The 23,218-nt window shown below is 41.9% G+C and overlaps 1 protein-coding gene across 1 annotated transcript in view; it reads right to left on the minus strand.

The window, feature by feature from the left end:
- The window catches only part of LOC145402807 (methylmalonyl-CoA mutase, mitochondrial-like), a 78,965-nt gene that overhangs the window by 15,744 nt on the left and 40,003 nt on the right, over positions 1-23,218 (minus strand). Inside the window, exons 9-14 of the mRNA XM_080274707.1 lie at positions 21,662-21,785; positions 15,811-15,876; positions 14,072-14,181; positions 7,500-7,649; positions 4,641-4,736; positions 4,156-4,302 (exon numbers count right to left, since the gene is read on the minus strand). Coding sequence (XP_080130833.1) covers positions 4,156-4,302; positions 4,641-4,736; positions 7,500-7,649; positions 14,072-14,181; positions 15,811-15,876; positions 21,662-21,785 — 693 coding nt within the window. The remainder of the gene's footprint in view (positions 1-4,155; positions 4,303-4,640; positions 4,737-7,499; positions 7,650-14,071; positions 14,182-15,810; positions 15,877-21,661; positions 21,786-23,218) is intronic.

A 23,218-nucleotide genomic window follows, 5' to 3' on the forward strand; every position in this document is an offset into this window, starting at 1 on the left:
TATCAGTACTTCTATTCCTGTATCTGTATGTATCAGTTCCCATAACTTTTCCTCAGAGGGAAAGTAATTAACAGAATTAACTCCTTCACTTGCTGGTGAAGTACAAATGAGGAATGGCTTCTGGTGGAGTAATGCATGAGAATATGCTGTATGAGCCTATATGTCATCAGTAGAAATGATACGGTCCAAACCCATGCAAGTCCAGTATATGAATGGATATATCACCAGCCCTCACTTAATATGTCTGCCACAGTGTGAGCTCAAACCCTGTACTTGGGGCTTTTTGTGTGTGTGTTTGTGTGTGTGCGACTCTGGGCTTAAGTTTCACAGCCTGTTCCCAAGGCCCAGTAGTCCTCATATGACCATGCACTTCCACGTAACCACTTTGGCACTAACACCCACCATCCACATTGAATACCGGTATATGCTGGGACAGCCTCATACAGGATTTGAACCTGGGTCCATTAGGACTGCAGGCCACCTCTCTACTGATTTGGCCACTGCCTCCCCCAAGACCAGTACACTAACCCACGTTCCCGATTTCAATATACAGTATATACTACTGTATATACGAGATCATCGCGTGTTATCTCAGGGATAAAGGACTGAATAGAGAGGCTGTCAAAGATCGAGCAACATGAAAAGATGCCATTTGTAGACAAAGGCCAACCCATGCAAGCATGTTGGAGCCTTTATAAATGATACGATACATTACAATACATCATCATCATCATCATCCGGACCTCCTTTCCCACCCTAGGGCAGGGTGAGGAGTAGCAATGTCCAGACAGCCCAAAATTCCCCAATCCAATGGGCCACGCTTCCATTCACTCATCATTCATGCCCCCGGAATCCTGGCTCTATCGGATACGCTAAAAACATTCACCACGTTCTGTAGCTTCACATAATCGTATCTGACAGAGTCAACCCAGACGCTGCCACGTTAAAAAGGGGTGCCAAAAATCCCTGATCATGCATTTCTCCTCACAAAATTCATCCAGCCAGCTCGATCTCCTGTCAGTTCCCTAGCCTCACCGACTTCCAAACCTCTCTTCCTCACACATTCATCCACCATATCTCTCCACCTTCTCCTTGGCCTACCTCGCCTCCTCCCTCCTTAGAATTCACTCAGATATACTTTCTCCACCACTCTATTGTTATCCATTCTCTCCACATGACCATACCATCTCAGTACACTTTCTTCAATTCTGGTGTCCACCGACTTCCTCACTCCGCATCTTTCACGAATCACATTATTTCATATCCTATCCACCCTCTGTATTCCACATACATTCCTCAGCAGTCCCATCTCCACTGCTCTTACTCTTGACTTTTCATTTTCATGCCACACCATAGTCTCACATCCATATGTTAGAGTTGGCATTAACATTCCTTCATGTAAGCCTCGTGCAGCCGCAACACTCAAGCCTCTTGTTTCTTATCAAGGCCTTTATTGTACCAGCTACTTTTCTTCCTTGTGTCACTCTACTTTCAACTTCTTTTGCACATTTTCCTCTCCTTTCTATCACTGTACCCAGGTATTTGAACTCTCTCACCAATTCCAGTCTCTCTCCCTTCACTGTTACATTGCACTGGGAGTCACCTTCTCTCTCAATAACCATCACTTTACTCTTTTCTACATTTACTCTCAAGGAACGACGCTACAGACATCACCAAAACTCTGCACTAGCGTACCAAGTTCTTGTCCGGTACTTGCAAGCAGTACTGCATCATCAGCATACAACAAATTTGAGATATTCCATCCATCACCATTCATTACCAATACCATCCCTCTCTCCATTACTTATGTTTTTACTTCTCTCATCACCCCATCCATATATATATTGAACAACCATGGGGACATCACACAACCTTGTCGCACGCCCACACTGATCGTGAACCATTCACTTAGCTGCCCATTAACCCTGACACATGCTTCACTACCATCAGAAAAACTCTTGACGGCACCTAGCAGCTTACCCTCTACACCGTACATGCACTAAACTTTCCACAATCCTTCTCTGTCCACTATGTCATATGCTTTTTCCAGATCCATGAATGCCATAAACACCTTACGGTCCTTCTCACAAGCCTTCTCTACTATCTGTCTCACTGCAAATATTTAGTCCACACATCCTCTGCCACTCCTAAAGCCACCCTGTTCATCACTCACTACGACTTCTATATTACTTTCTCTATAATAATTCTTCCATATACCGTACCTTCCCTACCACACTCAGTAAGCTTATGCCATGATAATTCTTGCACTCACTTCGCTCACATTTATTTTTGTACAGGGGTACAATCACAGCCTTTTTCCACTCTGCAGGCACAGTTTCACTCATCCATATCTTCTTACATATCTCCAACAAGCACTTCATTCCATTCTCTCCACTACATTTAAGCATCTCTGCATACACCTCATCAACCCCAGCTGCTTTCCCGTTTTTCAGCCGCTTCACAGCACTCTTCACCTGTGCGAGCTTGTCACGTCTCCTGGCACTGCATTCCTTCTCTGCACACCCCCAAAACCAAAACCAATCATGTTTACAGCTGCTCAGCTAGCTCTATTCCCATTCATCAGGCTTTCAAAATATTCTTTCCATCTGGTCCTTACTTCATTTCCATGGGTTAATAATCTACCACCTGCATCCTTCAAACCATCCCATTTCTTTCCGTTTTCACTTCTACATTTCCACACCTCTTTCCAGAACAACTTTCTATTTTCAGAGTAGTTCGCATTCATTTTTCTTCCTAGATCCTCATTTACCTCCTTCTTTTTCCTCTTCACTAGTCTCTTTACGTGCTTCTTGCTCTCAACATATTCAGTTCTTATTTCAACTGAACCCCTATCCTGTAACCACTTTAGCCACTTCTTCCTGTTTTCCTCCACCACTCTCTTTACCTTCTCATCTCACCATACCATACCTTTCTTCTTTGTTGTTACTCTTGCCACACCACACACTGTTTTAGCATTCCTAACTAAGCAATCCCTAAATGCATTCCACAGTCTGTCCAGATCCATTTCATTCCAATTCAGTAATTCTAACTCGTCCTCTTCTTTGGTCCTGTATTCATCTGCCATTTCTTTGATCCTAAGCTTCTCAACTTTCAGTCTTTCTCCCTGACTACTCCTCTCTCTCCTGATCCACCTCACTCCTCTCAGCTAGATCTTGCATACCACAATCATATGATCTGACAGACCTCCACATCGTCCTCTCACAGCCCTCGTATCAGCAACCATTCCCATCATCGACCTCTCTACAAGCATGAAATCAACACTACTAAAATCATATGATGTGACAATTTTCCATACAACTCTCTTTCAGCTTGTGTTGGTCATATCAGAGTACAGTACAGTTCTTCCACTAAGTTTAACATCTAAATTATTAACATCTTCAGATATGGGTAGGCGTATCCTGTGTATTCCATAAGGATGAAAATTCACTACAAACTGCTGAAGGGTCGGATTTTTAAACATATTTATGATTGCTTCCCTGCCATAATTAAGACTTGTTTCACACGAGGAACTAGACAATGCAAGAAGATTTTGCACTTTTTCACATCTTTCCTTTGCACCCTCCCGGGGGCGCGGTGGCTCTGACGTAGAGCGCCCAACTCGCAATCGCAAGGTTGTGAGTTCAAGCCTCTCACGGGTCACGATTGTCAGGAGTGATAGAGCGCTCCTGTAACCTAGCGGGGCTATATGGCCATAGTTGCCTAGCTCGGGGATGATTAAATCCCTTTGCACCCTCCCTTCCGTATCCTTTCAAAAGAAAACAAGTACCCTACAATCTGTGGACATGGGAAAACAGTACAGTTTCCTGTCCTTGCTCTTCCTGCAAAAAAAAATCTGAGTTACGACAAGGAACTGACCCAAATCTGTTTGAGAATCTCACCCCAGTAAAGTATACCAGACAACAAAGAAACTCAAAACCTACTCATGGCATACTTCAGTTTTGAACTTGCCCAATTTACACAGTGTTATTATTACACACTAACTTCCAAACAGCTTAAAATTCAGAGATGCAAGTTGCATGCACTGCAAATTTTACCATTAATGCCAATGAAAAGTTGACACAAAAAAGTATTCATATGTCTGAAAATGTTAAGAACCAGGTACACTGACAGAAGGCAGAACTGTGGGAAACTTACCTGGAAAAGAGGCCCCACATCAACATCAAAGCCCAGATCAGCAAAGCCTGTGGCAATGACTTTGGCCCCTCTGTCATGACCATCCTGACCCATTTTGGCCACAAGGATCCTGGGACGTCGGCCTTCTGCATCCACAAATTCATTGATCTGTTGGCAACAACACTGTATACTAGTATTGCAATATAGTATTTCCTCCTCATCACAGTTCGAATGAAGCTCTTATATTAGCAAGCAACAGAGGCAATGTCGATTCTGAAGAACACAATTTTATGTTTATTGCTGATCATTTCATTTTTCTCACCTGAGGTGTCCTGAACTGAACAAAACTGGAAAAAGTCCTATAGCTGATGATCTTAGTTAGCAATGCCTTTAACATCAAGTAATAGGGCCTCCTATAATGAATAAAATCATTGACATTAGCTACAGTCTATTTCAACAAACATCCTATGATGCTGTCAGTCCAAAACTGAGCCACTGAATATTACCTTTGCTGTGACTGCATCTAGTTCATCCTGGTCACCATATTCTGTCTTATATGCACCAGAAACCAGCCGGTCTGAGGCTGTGTGACGCCCAAAAACCTGGAAAATAATTATGATGGCTGAAAATTTGTTGCTAATGAAAAAATGTACAGTAATGTAGGCTCCCTGTATTCAGAGGTTTGAGGCCTGTAGAAATAATTTTATCCCTTAATAAACTGCCATTCTAGTTTTCCAGTTACAATGAATGTTCATTTATGCAAAGCTATTCCCAAAAAAACTTCCATGCAAGCACATCACTCAGTCAAGACATTTACTGGTAGTTCAAATTATTCAACAATTCTGCCAACTGTGACTTCAGTTGCTCAGTATATCAGCTGTTAAGAGTCACAAACCCAGAAACATCATTTTATCATCCTCTTAGTTACTATATGGTATATAAGGAAACAGTACGTAATCTCATCAGTACCACTATTTCAACAGCAGTTCCCACCTATGAGATAAGGTGAGGTAAGATCCACAAAGAAAGTGAAATCACAATACTGTATCAGGTAACACTCAATCAGCCTAGTGAATGGACCAATCAATCAATCTCACATCACCTAAGCCTTCAAAAACCCTGGCTCTTCCTTACAATCATATATACTAGACCCTCATTATATGAAGAACTGGGATGCAAAGAATAGCTTATATGATGACAAAAAAGTTAGGAGCTTTTTGTGACGTATGATGGAATTTTAGATTATACGATCATTATGATCCCATACGAAGCATGTAGTTGACAAACAATCGTTATTTTTGCTTATATGAACACTCACGCCCAGGTCTACAGTCATCTGTTTGCTCCAAGATGACCTTTGCACTCATCACTACCAGGTGTGTTAGTGTCAATGGAACAATAATGTGGTAGTAGAGTTCAAGCAGCAAGAGAAGTGCAATGATGTGAAATAACTACCAGTTTAGGTGCGTTGGAAATGTGTTTTTAAACATTTTTGGTGGTAAGCTGTATGTGACATGCAGTAAAGTGAAATCACTACTAGTTTAGGTGTGGTGGAAACTTGTTTAGAGACTTTGTTGGGTGGATGACCCTTGGCCGAAAAATATAACCCCAATGAATCCATTTTATAACTGACTCAGTGTACAATAAATCGTTATGCAATGAATTGGTTCAAACATATCCTCATCATAAAATGGGGGTGTGCTGTGCCTAAGACACATATCTTACTTCTATTTCTGGATGAGCTTAATATACCTTTATAGGAATACAATATTTTATTGACTACCAACCTGAACAAATTTTATAAAGAAGTGCTGGATGTGGGAGCACGATATTCTACAAGAATTAAGCAACTCATTTCTGAAAACCGTTCGTGAATGGCTGATACATGCACATGCAAATGTGTGTGTGTGTGTGTGTGTGTGTGTGTGTGTGTGTGTGTGTGTGTGTGTGTGTGTGTTTGTTTGTACATATGCATGCATGCGTGTGCATGCTTTTACTATGCCCCTTTGAACACAAACCTGCTACTGTCCATTCCAACTGGAAATATTGGCCAAACCCACTTTCCCTACATCATCCGTTCTTGGTTGAGAGTTATCATAGGGTTGGCAGTATCTATGCAGCATTACCACCACTTTCAAACCAACAGCGTTAGTGGTAACATCACCAAAGATTTTTGTCCGAACAGAAGACTACAGCCTCTATCCCTAATTTTTCTTTTTCTTTTATGTTAACAGCAAGCAACCATAATTTGTGATCCACTTAAATGTCAGTAATGACAAGTCTAGATACACCCAGCAGGCCTGCCAGGACTGTCTGTGGAATGCCATCCTTCCTCCTTGTAGGGCAGATGGTGACGTGTGATTTTGTAATGTTATTTCCAAATGTGTCTTTAGATATTTTGAAGTTTCTTTCAAAATGTGTAATTCAAATACAGTAATACAGAAAACATTAAACAATAAGAAAAACAGCAAAGAACTGTCCTCGCATGAAATGATGATAGTGCAATGAGTTGGGCCACTGAATGCTCTGGGAAGGATGGCACCAAACATTGAGCCAACGACCAGTCACTGCCTGGCCTACAAAGAGGAATGATGACGTTCTGCAAGCAGAAGTCTAGGTGCACCAGCATGCCTGATGGTGCACCTAGACTTCCCATTACTGGCAGCTTAGTGGATCACAGACTATGAATGCTTGCTGTAAAGATATAATAATAAAAAACAAGTGCATTCAGTACTGCCATGCAATACAAAGTCCCCTACCAAATGATAACCATATATGTAACTGGCCTTGGGAGTAGATGGCTGGTTTTGCACGCAACACACCATCATGGTATGGGGAACAACTCCATGAAGTTACATCAAAATCTGTCCATGCATGTGGAAGTTATGAAGCAGGCACGAACGTAGGTATGGCAGTTAAGTATGACACCACCTGACCTTGTTTGGGCCCCAAGTGTGACCTTGACCTTGGAAGTAGATGGCTGCTTGTTGCACGCGACACACCCTCGTGGTATGGGGACAATTGTGTGAAGTTATATCAAAATATGTTCATGCACATGGAAGTTACAAGGAGGACATGAAATCGCAGATGGACTGACGGAACTGAACAAACCTATACAGTATTCCCCCCCCCCACCACTGGTTTCACCAGTTGGGGACTAATCAGGAATAGAGGCAGTAGCCTTTCATGCATATAAAAAGTTTTATGATGCTGTCACTACCACTGTCGATTTGAAAGTGGTGGTAGAGCCATGTAGGCACTGCCAGCTGTATGATAACTGCCAACCATGCATGGATAACAAGGTGAAGGGGTGTGGACAATGAAGATTTCCAGTTGGAATGGACAGTAGTTCTGTTAATACTTACATTCTCCATGGCTGAAGATATCTCTCCTACTGAAGCTCGTGCCCTAGTAGCAGCAACTGCAGCCTCCAGCAGGTTTCCACTTCCCTTTGCTGCCTCCTCAAGTCCTGCTAAAGCTGTTGCCACCAGTGATGGGTCACGAGACAACTTGATCTGGAAGTGTTGACCTCAGATCAGCTATGTCCTATGCTTCCCTGGCATAGGCCCCCCATCCTACGTAATACCCACTACATCTTGCAGACCATACCAAACAATACGCATCACGACTGGCTGCACCAGTATCACTTTCACAGCTTATTTATACTTTGAAACTAAAGTCTTTCCTGTTAGAGAATATTCTGAAATGAAAGTCATAGAATTCTAAGTGGTAGCTTGTGCTAACAAACAACACCCCAGGCATTGTATGACACAGCCACATGACAAACTTGGCACATAAAACAATCACTGTACCAACCCTACCCAACTCTCTTCAATAACATTCCACATCCAGACAGTCCAACACTAGCAATGAAAAAACACCTACATACTCTCTTCATGTGAAGGGCAATACAATGCCTCAGTCAGAACACTATACTACAAGCCCTTCCTGTCGACATCCACCCATCAGAGGTATCCTTAAATATAGATGATTGAGTTCACCTGGATTCGGACATCACCCAGCCCTCCTCAGCTTGGACCTGGATTCAGAGGAATCACCGATGATGTGTTCCACTTGTAGAATAGGACCAGACAACATAAAATAATAAAAGAGCACTGTACAACACATGCTATGCTCGGAGCAAACTAAAAATTCCATCATTATCTTTGGCAGACATTCAAGAATAGCCAACAAATTATTTAATACAGTATTAAACCAGAAATGAAATGAGTTATTGAAGAAAAAAAAAAAAAAAAAAAAAAAAAAAAAAAAGTTTGTTTTGAGACCTTATTAATTATAGAAGAATTAATGGTTTCTTTTTTTTTCTGATGAGTAGTTATTGTGCACTACTGCTGTATTACAGTATTCTTTTAATGAATGTAACGAGAGTCAGTGAAAGAATGATTGTGGTAAATATTTTGTTCGATTGGATTGTGTTTGCATTTATATTGATGTATGCACGACAGGCGGGCTTGAATGAGACAGATAAGGATAGATTCTGGGATGACCTAATATGTGTAAGAAGTGGTATGGGGGATAATAATGTAGTTTTGGGAGGGGACTTAAATGGTCATATAGGAGAAGCAGCTCAATGATATGAAGGAGTACATGGGGGATGTACATATGGTACATGAAATGAGGAACAGGAGAGGATACTCAAGTTTGGGGAGGCAATGAACACGATTAAGTGCAACACACATTTTAGGAAAGGAGAGAGTAGGTTGATTACATATGAGTCTGGGGGAAATAGTAGCCAGAGAGACTATTTCATGGTCAAGAGGGCTTATAGGAGGTTAGTAAGGGATGTTAGAGTTACAGAGAGCAAGGAGTGTGTGCTGCAACACAAGTTACTGATATGTGACATCGTGCTTAAGGAGCGGATGATGAAAAAGAGGATCTATGCACCTAGGAGGAAAATATGGAAGTCGAAAAACCAAGGGGCCACTCACCATCCACTCACTTGATGTTGAGCTGCTTTAGGTGTTTGCCCTTTCCTCTCTTCCATCCTTCCTCCTCGTGTCTCTCTTTCCTTCATTCTTTCATCTTTCTTCTGCCTACGGGTGACTTTACACTCCCTCTTCTGTCATTCATTCCTTCATTCTTTCCTCTTCCTTCTGTCTATGGGTGACACTACACTGAGTGACAAGCCAAATGGTTTCCTGTACACCAGGAAACCATTTACTACACTGGGTGGTAACCATATAACCAAATTATGGCACCTGGTGGTTTAGTGGGTAATTAAGATGCTCCAATCGGACTGAATCCATGCAGGTTTATATCCAAGGGGTGGTTGGGGTTTATTGCTCACGTAATGCCACTCAGGGATGAGTAAGGCTGGTCACTCTAATCTTAACCCCTAACCTCCGGCTGATGTGTATAGCAGTCACGATTGTGATCGCAGGGCAACACCGGTTGACATGTATAGCTGCAAGCGTCTTCCCCCCACCCTTTGAACTTTAACTTATCCTTACTCATCGATGGGATCACCTGGAGACGTGGGGATATTTTCATTTGAAAAAGGAAAAGTTTGTGACTCTTATGTATCTTTAATTTTTTCTCTAGCTGTTATAGTTTCGCAGATATTTGGGTTTTAAGTAAGGGTATTTTCTTCCGTCACGGACATCCCCCCATCAGAAAAACCCCGGCGTGTAGGGGTTAAATGTCAGGATCAGCTTGCCTAGCCCCGGGTTCCTACACTCCTCATGGGGCAATATAGGATTAGATGATGGATGGATGGATGAAAAACCAGGCCATATGGGATGCCTTCTATTGTGGAATGAATAGAGTGGTGGTTGAACAGGGAGAAGTTGACAGAAGTATCAATGAACAATACAGAGCCTTCAAGAACAGCCTCTTGAGAGTTACTGATTCAGTGTGTGAATGGACAAGGGGCCCCCCCAAGACATAAATTAACTTTGTGTTGGGATACGGGTGTAGAAGTACCAGTTAAGGAGAAAAGAAAGCTTTTCCAGGAGTGGAGGAAGGGTGGTAGCAGGGAGGAATACTTGGCTGCCAGGCGTAGGGCTAGAAGAGAGGTTTACAAGACAAAGTCTGAATCTCAGAGACTTTAATTTGATAACCTAAATAGTGGGGAAAGGAAGAATATGATATTTAAGGTGGCAAATCAGATGAAGAAAGAGAACAGGGAAATCATAGGTGAGCACTGTGTGAAGAATGATGAAGGAAAGGTAGTGATGAACAGTGGAGATATTAAAGATGCCTGGAGTGCACACTACAACTGGCTGTTGCATGAGGAGTTTGACTGGGACAGGGAAGGTTTGACACCAGATGATGATGTTTGGCCCTTGGCCTTTGATTGATGCTGCTACTGCGAGCAGGGCAATAGGCAGGATGCAGGTGGGGAAGGCAGCAGGTGTACCTGGGGTAACTTCTGAAATACTGAAAGCCTCAGGAGATTTAAGAATGAGGTTAGTCACTGATTTGATATATATGATTATATATTGTTGTCCCTGATGATTGGCTGAAGAGTGTAATTGTAAATATTTACAAGGGGAAGGGTGATGCCCTGGAAAGAGGAAATTACAGAGGCATAAAGCTTTTGGACCAGATAATGAAGTAATGGAGAGAGTTCTAGAAGGTAGGATTAGAGAGAGAGTGAATACTGATGAGATGCAGTTTGGGTTTATGCCAGGCAAAGAGACCACTGATGCCATATTCACTGTTCGACAGTTTCAGGAGAAATACAGTATATAGGAAAGAAAAGAGAACTGTACTTTTTGTTGATTTGGAGAAGGACTTCGACGGAGTCCCTAAAGAGGTGGTGAAGTGGGCCATGAGAAAACCTGGGATCAAGGAGTGGCTGGTTAGGGTGGTTATGGCCACGTATGTGGGTGCTCGCACCCATGTAAGGGTGCATGGAGTTCTGAGTGACGAGTTGTCCGTGATTGCTGGTGTGCATCAGGGGTCAGTCTTGAGCCCCTTGTTGTTTGTTATGGTACCTGAAGCTCTCTCACGTGACTTCAGAAATGGACCCCTGTGGGAGATGTTGTATGCTGATAAATTTGGTGTTGATTGCAGCGAAGGAAAGGGAGGTGGAGTATTCAGGAAATGGAGAGTAAAGAGTAAATGCAGATAAAACAAAAGAGCTTGTATCTCGGGCTGGTGGCGGTACTGTCAAAGAAGAGGGGGAGTGGCCATGTGCGATTTGCCACAAGGGCGTGGAAAGAAATTCCATCTTGTGAAATGTTTGTGATAAGTGGGTGCATAAGAGGCGTAGTGGTATTACACGTAGACTGCGAAATAATCCTGACTTCATGTGTGCGGTGTGTCAGGGAAAGCACTGCCAGGCGTGAAAGGACTGAACTTGCTGGTGAGTCTCTTGAGTGTGTGGAAGAGTTTTGTTAATTGGGAGACATGTTATGTACTGGAGGTGGGACTGGAGCTAGCTCTGTGGCTAGAGTGAAGAGTGGTTAGACGAAGTTCAGGGATCTGTTGCCTCTCCTGACACTGAGAGGGCTCTCCCTCCATGATATGGGATCTTTGTATGCAGCATGTGTTTGGAGTGTGATGCTGTATGACAGTGAGACCTGGGCAGGACATTCGCAGGCTCAAATGTACTGAAATGGCAATGATTACATGGACATGCAATGTGTCCCTGAGTGCAAGGCCTGGGGGGACTAGATTTACGAAGGAGGAGATGACAGGTAGGACGGGACTGAAGTGTATTGGTGCTGTGATGAGGAGGGGAAGATTGAGAAGGTTTGGGCATGAGGAGAGGATGGGGGATGATAACTGGGTGCAGAAAGTTAGAAGTGTTAATGTTGGGATAGGGTAGCAAGAGGTAGACCGAAAAAGACCTGGGATGAGGTCACTGAGTGTGACCTCAGGGATAAGGGACTAAATAGGGAAGCTGCCAAGGATCGAGCAGCATGGACAGCCACCATTAGGTGACCAAGGCCAATGCATGCAAGCATGTTGGAGCCTTCAACAACAAAATGAATGAAATGAGTAGTTACTGTGCTGTAATGATCTGCAACTGCATGCACAAATTTATTTTTATTTCCACCTGCAAGAAAATATCACACTGGGTCAGATTACTTATACTGTAATATTAAAAGTGACATTCAATAAAACATTAATAACTTTTCCATGAATTTCTACTAACTGTTTTGTGATAGGTGGGGGTGCTCATCATCCACTCACTCAATGTAGTGCTGCTCTCAGGTGTCTGCCCTGTCCTCTCCTCTATCCTTCTTTCCTTCCATCTTCTTCTGTCTTTCTTTCCTTCATTCTTTCCTCGTCCTTCTGCCTACGGGTGACTTTACACTCCCTCTTCTGTCTTTCATTCCTTCATTCTTTCCTCTTCCTTTTGCCTATGGGTGACTCTACACCAAGTGACAAGCCAAATGGTTTCCTGTACACCAGGAAACCATTTACTACGCCGGGTGGTAACCATATAACCAAATTTTGGCGCCTCGTGGTTTAGTGGGTAATTATTGTGCTCCAATCGGATTGAGCTAGTGAAGGTTTATATCCAAGGGATGGTTGGGGTTTATTGCTCGCGTAATGCCATTCAGGGATGAGTGAGGTTGGTCACTCTCATCTTAAATGTCAGGACTAACTGCCTAGCCCTGGGCTCCTACGCTCCTCATGGGACAAAGTAGGATTGGATGATGGATGGATCTACTAACTGTAAGAGGGAAGGGGGGGGGGAAGCTGGGAGGCCCATTAACCCCTAAAGATTGGTCCCTGTTCTGGAACGTGTGTCATGGGGCGTTGGACCCCCTTCCAGAATGCTTAGCATTGCACGTCGTTAATTTAAACACGAGACCCATTGTATTAGTCACAACATCAACTAGGGAATCTGCCGCGTCATTCCCGCCACTTGCTGCATATCCTACCCTAACCCTCTCAGTCTTGTGTGGACCGTCAACAATGGAGGGTGATGCTCAAGCCTCACATCCCACACACGCAGGTCCTATCACATCTCACGGCGTGCCATGGACCATTACACCAAGAAAACGCAGGACATTGGAACACCACTCATTTTAAAGCTAAAGAGTTGTTCTTTGCTGGGAAAACAGATTATTATGATAGGTTTAATAGTTTTCATAGGAGCAATTTTTGAAAAGTTGCATATTTTTTTTTTTTAAATACCCGCTCCTGATGGTCGATTTTAAAAACAACACCCAACCCTAAGGGGTTAATGATCAAGACTAAGTATCATACTTTAGCTCTGGCCACCTATGCTCCTGATGGGGAAGTAAAGGAGTGGATGGTTGGATGGTACTACACTCTTTGCCAGCCATTGACTCTATACCTTCACTCCTCCTAACAGTTGCCTCTACAGTGATTGGCTAATGTCTTTCTGCTAATTAAATGGTGATCCATGTCTCAGAGTATGTTCAGTTTTACTCATAAATTTCACAGTGCCCTTCCATTAGTCATGGGGACTAGATAAGAGGGAGTGGCATTACAAACAAATTGGCTGGCATGGAGTATACTGTAGTATGAAATGATGAGCTTTGGCAACTGAAGCAATGCTTTTGCATCCTAACCATCCACGAGGAAACACGATACGACAAACAATACAAAATGCTGGGATATAAGACAGAAGACTATACAGACAGTTAAGGTAAAAGTAGGAGCAGACACCATGAGGTGCAGAGCAACAGTGTTAATCTCCAATGGGCATTTATGCCTGTGGCAGGTTTTAATCTATTATCCTGGGAAACATTATCCAGTTACCACAGCTGCCTCCCCTGGGTGTTACCCTGGGTACTCAGTTTACCTAACAACCCAAAAAGGATGGACTGACACCTGAGTCGAGTGACGTCAGCTGCCCGCACCAGGAATGGAATCCTGGCACTAACACATCGACAACTTTGCAGAAGGAGATGCTAACCACCCAGCCACCGTGGCAGTAAAATAGATTTATTAATAACCAGCCTGTACTGAAAATAAAGGTACCACTCACCTTCTTAAGCTTGTCAATCTGTGTAGAACGGACTTCTCTGTTGTCAATCATCAACACATCAATAGGCTCCTCTTTCTCCAGTCGGTACTTGTTCACTCCGACAATAACCTCTATAAAAAGGCAAAAGGCATATGATAAGGTAAATAGGGAAACAATGTGAAAGGTCTGGCAGATCTGCATATGTATGGTGTGGACAGAAAACCGTTTAATGCTGTTAAAAAGTTTTTATACAGTGACATCTGTTTGAAAGTTGGGTATCTAAATGAGTGACTTAGCATCAATGCTGGAATCAGACAAGGATGTATAATGTCTCCATGGCTATTCTACACACACACACAAACACAGATAGACAGATAGAAAGATAGATAAAGACACACAGACAGATAGTTAGATAGACAAATGGATGGATGGGGTTATGAGGGAGGGTAAAACTCATGGGAAAGGGATAAGAAAAGTAATGACTGGTAAGAATGGTAAAGACTAGAGTAACTCAAATCTGATGTTTGCAAATTATGAATGGTAAAGGTTAAAGTAACTCAGATTTGATGTTTGCAAATTATGCTGTGCTAATATTAATTGTGAATAAACTTTGTATACTGTTGATCTCTATGAGCACTGTGTTATGAAAGTAACTGTAAATATGAAGCAAGTGATGGCTACTGAGCAAGGTGATTCTCGGTGCAATGTGCTGGTGAATAGAGACACCTGAATTGGTGAGGAAGCATGAGTACCTGAGTGCAGTGACTGGGAAGACACATAAATACACAAAGGAAGTGGAAAATAGAGTAGCTGTGGGAAGGAAAGTCTGTTACATGAAGCTCTTGCAACAATACAGAGGTGTGAGTGTGGCAGCTGCAAGACAACTGCACGAAAGAGTTTTGCTGCTTACATTAACATACAAGTAAGAGGTATCTGTGTGCATGAAAACGAACAGTCAAGAGTTTAGGCAAAGAAGACAGATTTATTGAGGAACGTATGTGGAGTGCACATAGTGGAGAGGATAAGATACAATGATTCATGAAATGTATGGAGTAATAAAATCTGTGGAAAACAGGGTTGAAGAGTACGGTATGCTTAGATGGTATGGTCATATGAAGAGTGTATACAAACAGAGTTGTAGCATGGGTATAAGTCAGTGAATATGAAGATGGGAGGGAGCATGGTTGGCCAAGAAGATTGATTGGTACAGAAAACAGGGTGTGAAAAAGTGAAGTACGGCAATTAGTCAGGCTAGGAAACTGACCGCAATTCAAGTTGGTTGGGTGAACTTTGTCACAGGAATGCGTGACAAGGGTTCAACACCTTTTTTAGTTACTGGATTGACTCTATCCCAAAGAAACATTAAGCATATGTATGTGTGCATGGTTATATGCCTGTAAGAGTCAGCATTCCTGGGGCCTAAATGGTGAGTGAATGAATAAGTGGCCAATTTCACTGAACATGCTGATGATTTTATTTAATTTTTTTCTCTCAGTCATGTTTTTCTTTCTCTTTTGCATGAAAGGGGAAAAAATGGATGATGATGATGATGTATATTTATACATAGGCAAACATCTTGCATAAATGAAGCAGATGTAAGGAACGACAGGTACTACGTATCATATACATGTATATTACAGTACATACGAAAATACTGCACTGTAAGATTATCTTTTTCTCCTCTTACAATGATAACAAATTTAATACTGTAATTTTCCAACATACACCAGGGATAACACAGGTACAAGAAAGAACCTTACCCTTGCCACTATCTATCATAGCTTGTCTTTTAGCTGCACATTCCTCAATCTTCAGCTTGGCCCAACCTAAAATGGAAAAGAAGAAAATTTTACCCACATTCTTTCTGATTATTTCACATTATCAACATTACTTCGTGCCTCTCTCCCTCTTAGGAAACTCCAACAGGTGATGGCCTGGAAAGAGGAAATTATAGAGGCATAAAACTTTAGGACCAGATAATGATGGTAATGGAGAGACTCCCTGAAGGTATGATTAGGAAGAGTGAATACTGATGAGATGTAGTTTGGGTTTATGTCGGGCAAAGAAACCACTGATGCCACATTCAAACTCTGCCAGTTTCTGGAAAAATATACAGTAAACAAAAAGGAGTTATACACCTATCCCCCTTTATTCGACAGGGATGCATTCCATAAAAAGTGGTTCAATAACGAACTGGTCGAAAAATGAACCAATTTTTCCCACAAGGCTGATAAGAAATGGGGGTAAGGTTCCTGACCACCTTCGTCATTCAAAAAATATATATTCAATAAACATGGAAAAAATACCGGTATATATGAACGAAAGTTACACAGCGATTTGAGGTGCTTTCTTACAGACCTACGATCTCAAGGAAAACTAATTTAGTACTACATACGATCAGATGATTGATTTTTGGAGGGCAAACAAAATACACCTACTATGCAATATTAAAAAAAGCTGCCTGAACGCCTTCAATAGCATGCTTATTGTCGATCCCGCTGCCTGGACATGACATCACCACACCACACAAACTCAAATGTATTCAATTTAAAACCATAAATAGCAGTGGAAGCCTAACTGGGAGCACTGAAACCTAACTGGGGGCTTCACCCCCAGGACCCCCCAGTGATTATAACCTACCTAACATAGTGCAAACTAAGATGTGCATTCCATAAAACTGGCACCGAAACAGTTTCATGCATTAAGAGCGTCCGTTAATCATTGGCGCAAACGTCACCAGGGTTGCCATTTGATATTTTTCATTAAATCGTTTGGTAATGAATCAGCATGATCCTTTACTGAATGGATTTTTCACATGTATGAAGATACAGAGGATGGAGATGGAGGATTGTCTACTCTCTTTGATTAATCTGCTAGCCTACATAGCGTGAAAATTATCAACACGCTGCTAATTATTAGGAGAGTGATTATTTCCATTTGTATATATAACCAGTGAAGAATAAATGCTTGCTTTAAGAATTTGGTTATGAAAAGTTAAATCTGGTAATGAAAACTGAGGAGTTTGGTAATGTGGCCGAGTTCAGATCTGGCAACCCTGATCGTCACCCGACCATGTGATGGCAAAACACTCACTCAGGTTGGTGACCACATGACTGCACCTGACAGGGGTAATAGTAGGGGTCTTGGGTGGAGCCATGGTAGTGCTGCAATATTCCGCAAGGCCAAAAAGAAATGCAGATGGATGAAGAGGCAACCGATCAGCAGGGCAGAGCGCAGGCGACAGACAGCTCAGCTGGACTGTCTGGAGGTGCATGGTTTGAATTGTCAAAATGGCAGGGATAATCATGTCGAACAACGAAAATGGGTATAGATTTATAAATGTCAATATAATGAATTGTCGAATAACGATCGGTCAAAAAACGAGGGTTTGGTGTACTCTGTGTTGCTTTGGAGAAAGCCCCTGAATGAGTCACTAGGGAGATGGTGAAGTGGGCTATGAGAAAGTCTGAGATTGAGGAGTAGCTGGTTAGGGTGGTTAGGGCTATGTAGGTGAGTGCTTGCACCCTGTTAGTGTGAATGGAGATTTGAGTGATGAGTTTTCCATGAATGCTGGCATGCATCAGGGGTCAGTCTTGAGCCCTTTATCGTCTGTCATGGTGCTTCAAGCTCTCTCGCTTGACTTCAGAAATGGACTCCCATGGGAGATGTTGTATGCTGATGACTTGGTGTTAACTGCAGAGAATGAGAGGGAGGCTGAGAAGAGATTTAGAAAGTGCAGAGAAGGAATGGGGCACAAGGGTTTCAGAGTATGTGCAGATAAAACAAAAGTGATAATATCTAGGGCTGGTAGTGGTACTGTCAAGGCAGAGGGTGAGTGGCCACGTGCAGTTTCCCACAAAGGTGTAGGATGCATCTCCATCTTGCGCAGAATCTGCGATAAGTGTGTGCACAAGTGGTGGTACTATACTAGAGACAGACTGCAAAATACTGCTGATTTTGTGTGTGCAGTGTATCAGGAAGAGCATGTACAGATTGTCAGGCATGAAAGGATTGATCTTGCTAGTAAATCTCTTCAGAGTGTGGAATTTTTTTATTTTGGGGAAATGTTATGTGCTGGAGGTGGGGCTCTGTGGCTAAGGTAAGGAGTGGTTGGATAAGTTCAGGGGGCTGTTGCCTCTCCTGACATTAAAAGAGTTCTCCCTCCATGCTAAGGGAACTCTGCATGTGGCATGTGTTAAAAATGTAATGATGTATGGTAGTGAGACCTGGGCAGTAGGCAGTTAAAAAAAGAGGATATTCAAAAGCTCAAAAGTACAGAAATTACACCGATTAGATGGATGTACAGTGTGTCTTTAAACACAAGACCTGGGGGGCTAGGTTTATGATTAGTGGGTTAAGAGGAAGGATGGGACTGGAGTATATCAGTGCTGTGATGAGGAGGGGCAGACTGAGATGGGTTGGGCATGTGGAGAGCATGGAGGATGACCACTGGGTGTGGAAAGTGAGAACTGTGAATGTCGGGGGTACGGCTGCAAAAGGCAGACCAAAAAAGACCTGGGATGAGGTCAACTACTGTGACCTTTGGGACATGGGACTGAATAGGGAGGCTGCCAGAGATCGAGCAGCATGGTGAGTTGCCATTAGGTGACCAAGGCCAATACATGCAAGCACGCTGGAGCCTTTACAAACAATACGAATGATATGAATGTACTAAGAGATAGTTGTAGATAATTTCCTTCCCTACATAAAAAAAAGAGAAATGTCACAGTAACTCAATTAGGAACAATTTTATGAAAGAAAATGTTACCCTAACTCGGACTGCAGAAGCTGCTTCTTGTGGCAACAAAAATAGTTTGTGAACTATTTACTCTCCCATCTGTGAGGCATTCTTACAGCTCCAGATGGCACAGGAATACACAAGCAGCACTGTCAAGATTTAAACCAAAAGAAATAAACCCAAAAACTTTTATAGAACAAACATAATGATTGCTATTTCATTTGGACACAACCTGCGAGCAGTTGGATTTTGGGTGGAAACTATCTTTGTTGAATGGTACTGCGTGGTTGGAATTTACGCCAACACCTCAGTCATGAAAGGATTAAATGTCATAAACTACACAGCATTAATTATTAACAGACATTAGAATATAATTTCTGCATATGTACTGCGGCCTCGTGTTCAACACTAACTTCTTTAGTAATACTCGCCTTTAATATGACAGACATTCAAAATATTCGTTAAAAAAAGACATTAGTTTTGCATGGAACACTTAAGAATTCTGAAGAGTTTTTTGGGGGGTCTGTTATTCACGGAAGTCCCTGGAGAGGTCCTGCGGCCAATGAGAACACGCAATGGCCGGAAGACGTGTGGTGGCCCATTAAAACATTTGTTTGTGTGTGAGATAACCGATCGTCAGTTTCCCTGTGCTTCCTGATGTACAGTCAACTTCTGCTATCTGCGGGTTCCCATATTCGTGGACTTTTCTGGGAAATTATTTCAAATATTTCCTGCTCTTCCCATAGCATCACCTGTTCCTAATGGTTCATAAGTTTTTTTTGTTTTTTTTTTTGCTGGTTTTCCATGTGAAATACTGTCCTATGTAGTTAAACTGTGCGGCTAGCCTGTACAGGTATGTGCTGTTCAGTACATGGCAAACTCTCATCATTATCATCACATGATAAGTACAGTACTGTGTACCCAGAGAGGCCTGTGTATCATCCTGTACTGTCTTTTTTAAGAAGTATTAATGTGCCATAAAAATGCATTTACAGTTATAGTGGGTTTGTAGGTAACATGAACAACTAAAACACTGAAGTCAGTGACTTCTCTAGCAGGTTTGGGCTATTCACAGAATTCAACATTCACAGGGAGTTCTGGTACATAACTCCCACAATTAGTGGGACCTGACTGTAACACCATACTAGCATGTTGAGACAAAAGCATTCAGGTGGAATGGCTTAACCCACTACACAACAAGGTGTCCTTTTTTTTTTTTGGATATACAGTGTCAACCTCTTGTAATAAATGGTTTTCTGAGTTACATGAAACTACAGGTTTGTGATTTGTCTGAGTATTTAATATTGTATCCATTCTTTTCTCAAGAACTAGTGGTCTTCTAAAAATTTTGAATACATATGCAATCCTGCTTCTTCACATTTCCTTAAATCAAAATGGATAGGGATAAAAAGTTTCACACAAGGCTGATCATATATAAAGTATATGAAGTGGTAGGTGGGGGCACTACCATCCACTCACTCGATGTATTGCTGCTCTCAGGTGTTTGCCCTTTCCTCTCTTCCATCCTTCTTTCCTTCCATCCTCTTCTGTCTATCTATCCTTCATTCTTTCCTTGTCCTTCTGCCCACGGGTGACTTGACACTCCCTCTTCTGTCTTTCTTTCTTTCATTCTTTCCTTTTCCTTCAGCCTGTGGGTGACTCTACACTGAGTGGCAAGCCAAATGGTTTCCTGTACACCAGGAAACCATTTACTACACTGGGTGGTAACCATATAACCAAATTTTGGCACCTGGTGGTTTAGTGGGTAATCATTGCGCTCCAGTCAGATTGAGCCAGTGAAGGTTTATATCCAAGGGGTTGTTGGGTATGCTCATGTAATGCCACTCAGGGATGAGTGAGGCTGGTCACTCTCATCTTAAATGTCGAGACCAACTGCCTAGCCCCGGGCTCCTACGTTCCTCTTGGGGCAATGCAGGATTGGATGATGGAAGGATGGATGGTTTATATTATCCTTTTCTCTACTTGGCATGTAGAAATGAAGTCAATCCTATTCTTTCTTAGCTCATAATAAAAAGTATACTCTATATTAATGAAAGTAGTGATGTACGATTTATTGCAGCATAATCCATTTTTGTTGGTAAATACTGGTCAAGAACAAAAATTTCCAGTGAATGCCACAGATGGCCTGCCCAGCAGCCAGGCATGGAAATGAAATCTTACAGACTTAAGCTGTGCACAAAAGAGTTAGATGATATTACTTCAGAACCATCCACTAAAAACATAATGAAGTGTTACAACAATTATATTAAGCAATAAATAAGACTGGGATTGAGGACTTGGTAAACAATGTATCCCTGGCAATGAATACAACAGCTGGAAACCTTACAGAGAAAGAATAAAGAATCAGCGTGTCCTTCCCATTCTAACTCTGAGATCAGAGACCTGGAGTCTAAAGTCTATTCAAAATTTACATGAAATGATGAGACGGCAATGGAAAGAAGAATACCGAGACAACTTCTAAACAATGGATTTTGCCTGAATCAGCATTACTACATCTGAATTAGTCTGGTACCCTTGTATTTCACTGTAACTCTAAATGGAAAATCACTTCAATATTAACACTGCTCAAATGAACACCTTCAGTCATGGCCATCCATTACCTGTGAACATCCCATAAGGACACAAATTCCACAACAAACTCTACCAGAGAGGTGAAGGGATTCAAATCCTGAAGCCACAGCATATATCTCAGGTTTCAAACTTTCCTAGCACAAACATTGCCATTATAGTGAACAACCCCTCAAAACAGTCAGCAATTCAGCGTTGAAACTCCGGCAAATTTTACCCTTAACGCAGATGAATTATCCATCCACAGATAAATTCACATGTTTTAAAGATGTAATTCAACTCACCTGACGCCACAGCCTTGGCCATGCCCCCCATTTCTTCTACCTCATCAATGATTGCCTTCCCTGCCTCGTAAACATCATTAGTAAGAGCTTCCATTGCATACGAGCCTGCCCAGGGATCGATGATCTGAAATATCAAAACATTATAAAACATTTAATTTAGAGTACAACATGTGAAAAATATATATATATACAAACAGACAGATCGATAGATAGACAGGTCAATAAAAAGAGAAAGAGATAGAGAGAAACATGTAAGGTTATTCAGCTTTCCTTAGTATCTCCCTTATGAAAATGAACAAGAAAAATGGAGTTGTGTTGCCCCAGGTTCATCTATACATGAATCTGGTGAACTGCAGGCTGATGTTACCTTTCTTCTGCCAACCACAAGTCTCCTTTTGGAGAAAAAAATTAATTAATTTAAAAAAAAAGGGGGGGGGGAAGGAGGCATTACAATCTATTTTCCTGTAATACAGCCTCTATTACACGTGCGACCAGCCTACATGCAACAATGCCAATCCCAAAATCCAAACACCAAATTTATGAATATATCAGTTCTCCACAAGACATTGTCAAGACTATCAGAGAGCAAGAGAGAACAAGAGAAAATTTTGCCCACTCAAAAAATCACTTAATTTCAGCAGTTACTGCCATGTTCACAAAGTGTAGTGGTGGTCACAATGAGTCATTCTTTAACCAACTTTATGAGCTAGCCTAGGGCAAACATAACTTGTTCTTAAGAAAAACTTGTAAGCTAGCATAGAACAATCACTTGCCTAGCTAGCTCATGAGCTTGGTTAAAGAATGAGTTACACATGTCCCCAAGCTACAGTAGCTCATGAGCTTGGCTAGGCTGGTCTTACTTGATTCATTTCTCTCACTTGGGTGATTTGATCATTCTGTGTTCTGTCACTGTGGACAAAACACCTCCACTTTTTGATGATCAACTTGCACACTTCAAATTCTGATATCTTAAAATGTCTTCAAAGAAGCATAGCTGTGATAAAGTGCAAATTCCAAAGAAGCTGCACAGAGGTGTTGCAGCAATAAAGCTATGAGATAAGTATGGGATTGGAGCTATGACTGTATATCACCTTTTTTTTTTCTTTTTTTTACAATAAAAGAACAAAGGAAGGAAAACAAAAATCCATGCACCTGTTTACAGATATCCTCCATTCATAAAAAATCTGTAAAAGTTGGCCTTGAAGAGCCATAGGTTGAAGATTGGGGGTACACCAATCTGGGGAAGGAAGTTCCAAAGAGATGCAATTTGAGGAATAAAAGAATTCTGACAGGCTGATGTTCTGCAATATGGCAGTACAACAGTCTAGTCATGAGCACTACCAGATGCCCATGGGGTATGGGGGAAGGCATGGAGAGGTGGCACAATGGATGCAACTTTGGCTGACCATTTGCCATAAAAGTATCTGTAAAATAATGCAAGGAAGACAACATTCCTTCTTACCTGTGGGGGAGGTAGTTCATTTGTAATAGTGGGGTTAATAACAATTCTAATAGCTTTGTTCTGAACTTTGTCTAGTTGTTTTAGTGCAACCTCTC

This window comes from Coenobita brevimanus, chromosome 59, assembly GCF_032717465.1.
Source record: "Coenobita brevimanus isolate Jiangsu-jjx chromosome 59, ASM3271746v2, whole genome shotgun sequence".
Taxonomy (NCBI): domain Eukaryota; kingdom Metazoa; phylum Arthropoda; class Malacostraca; order Decapoda; family Coenobitidae; genus Coenobita; species Coenobita brevimanus.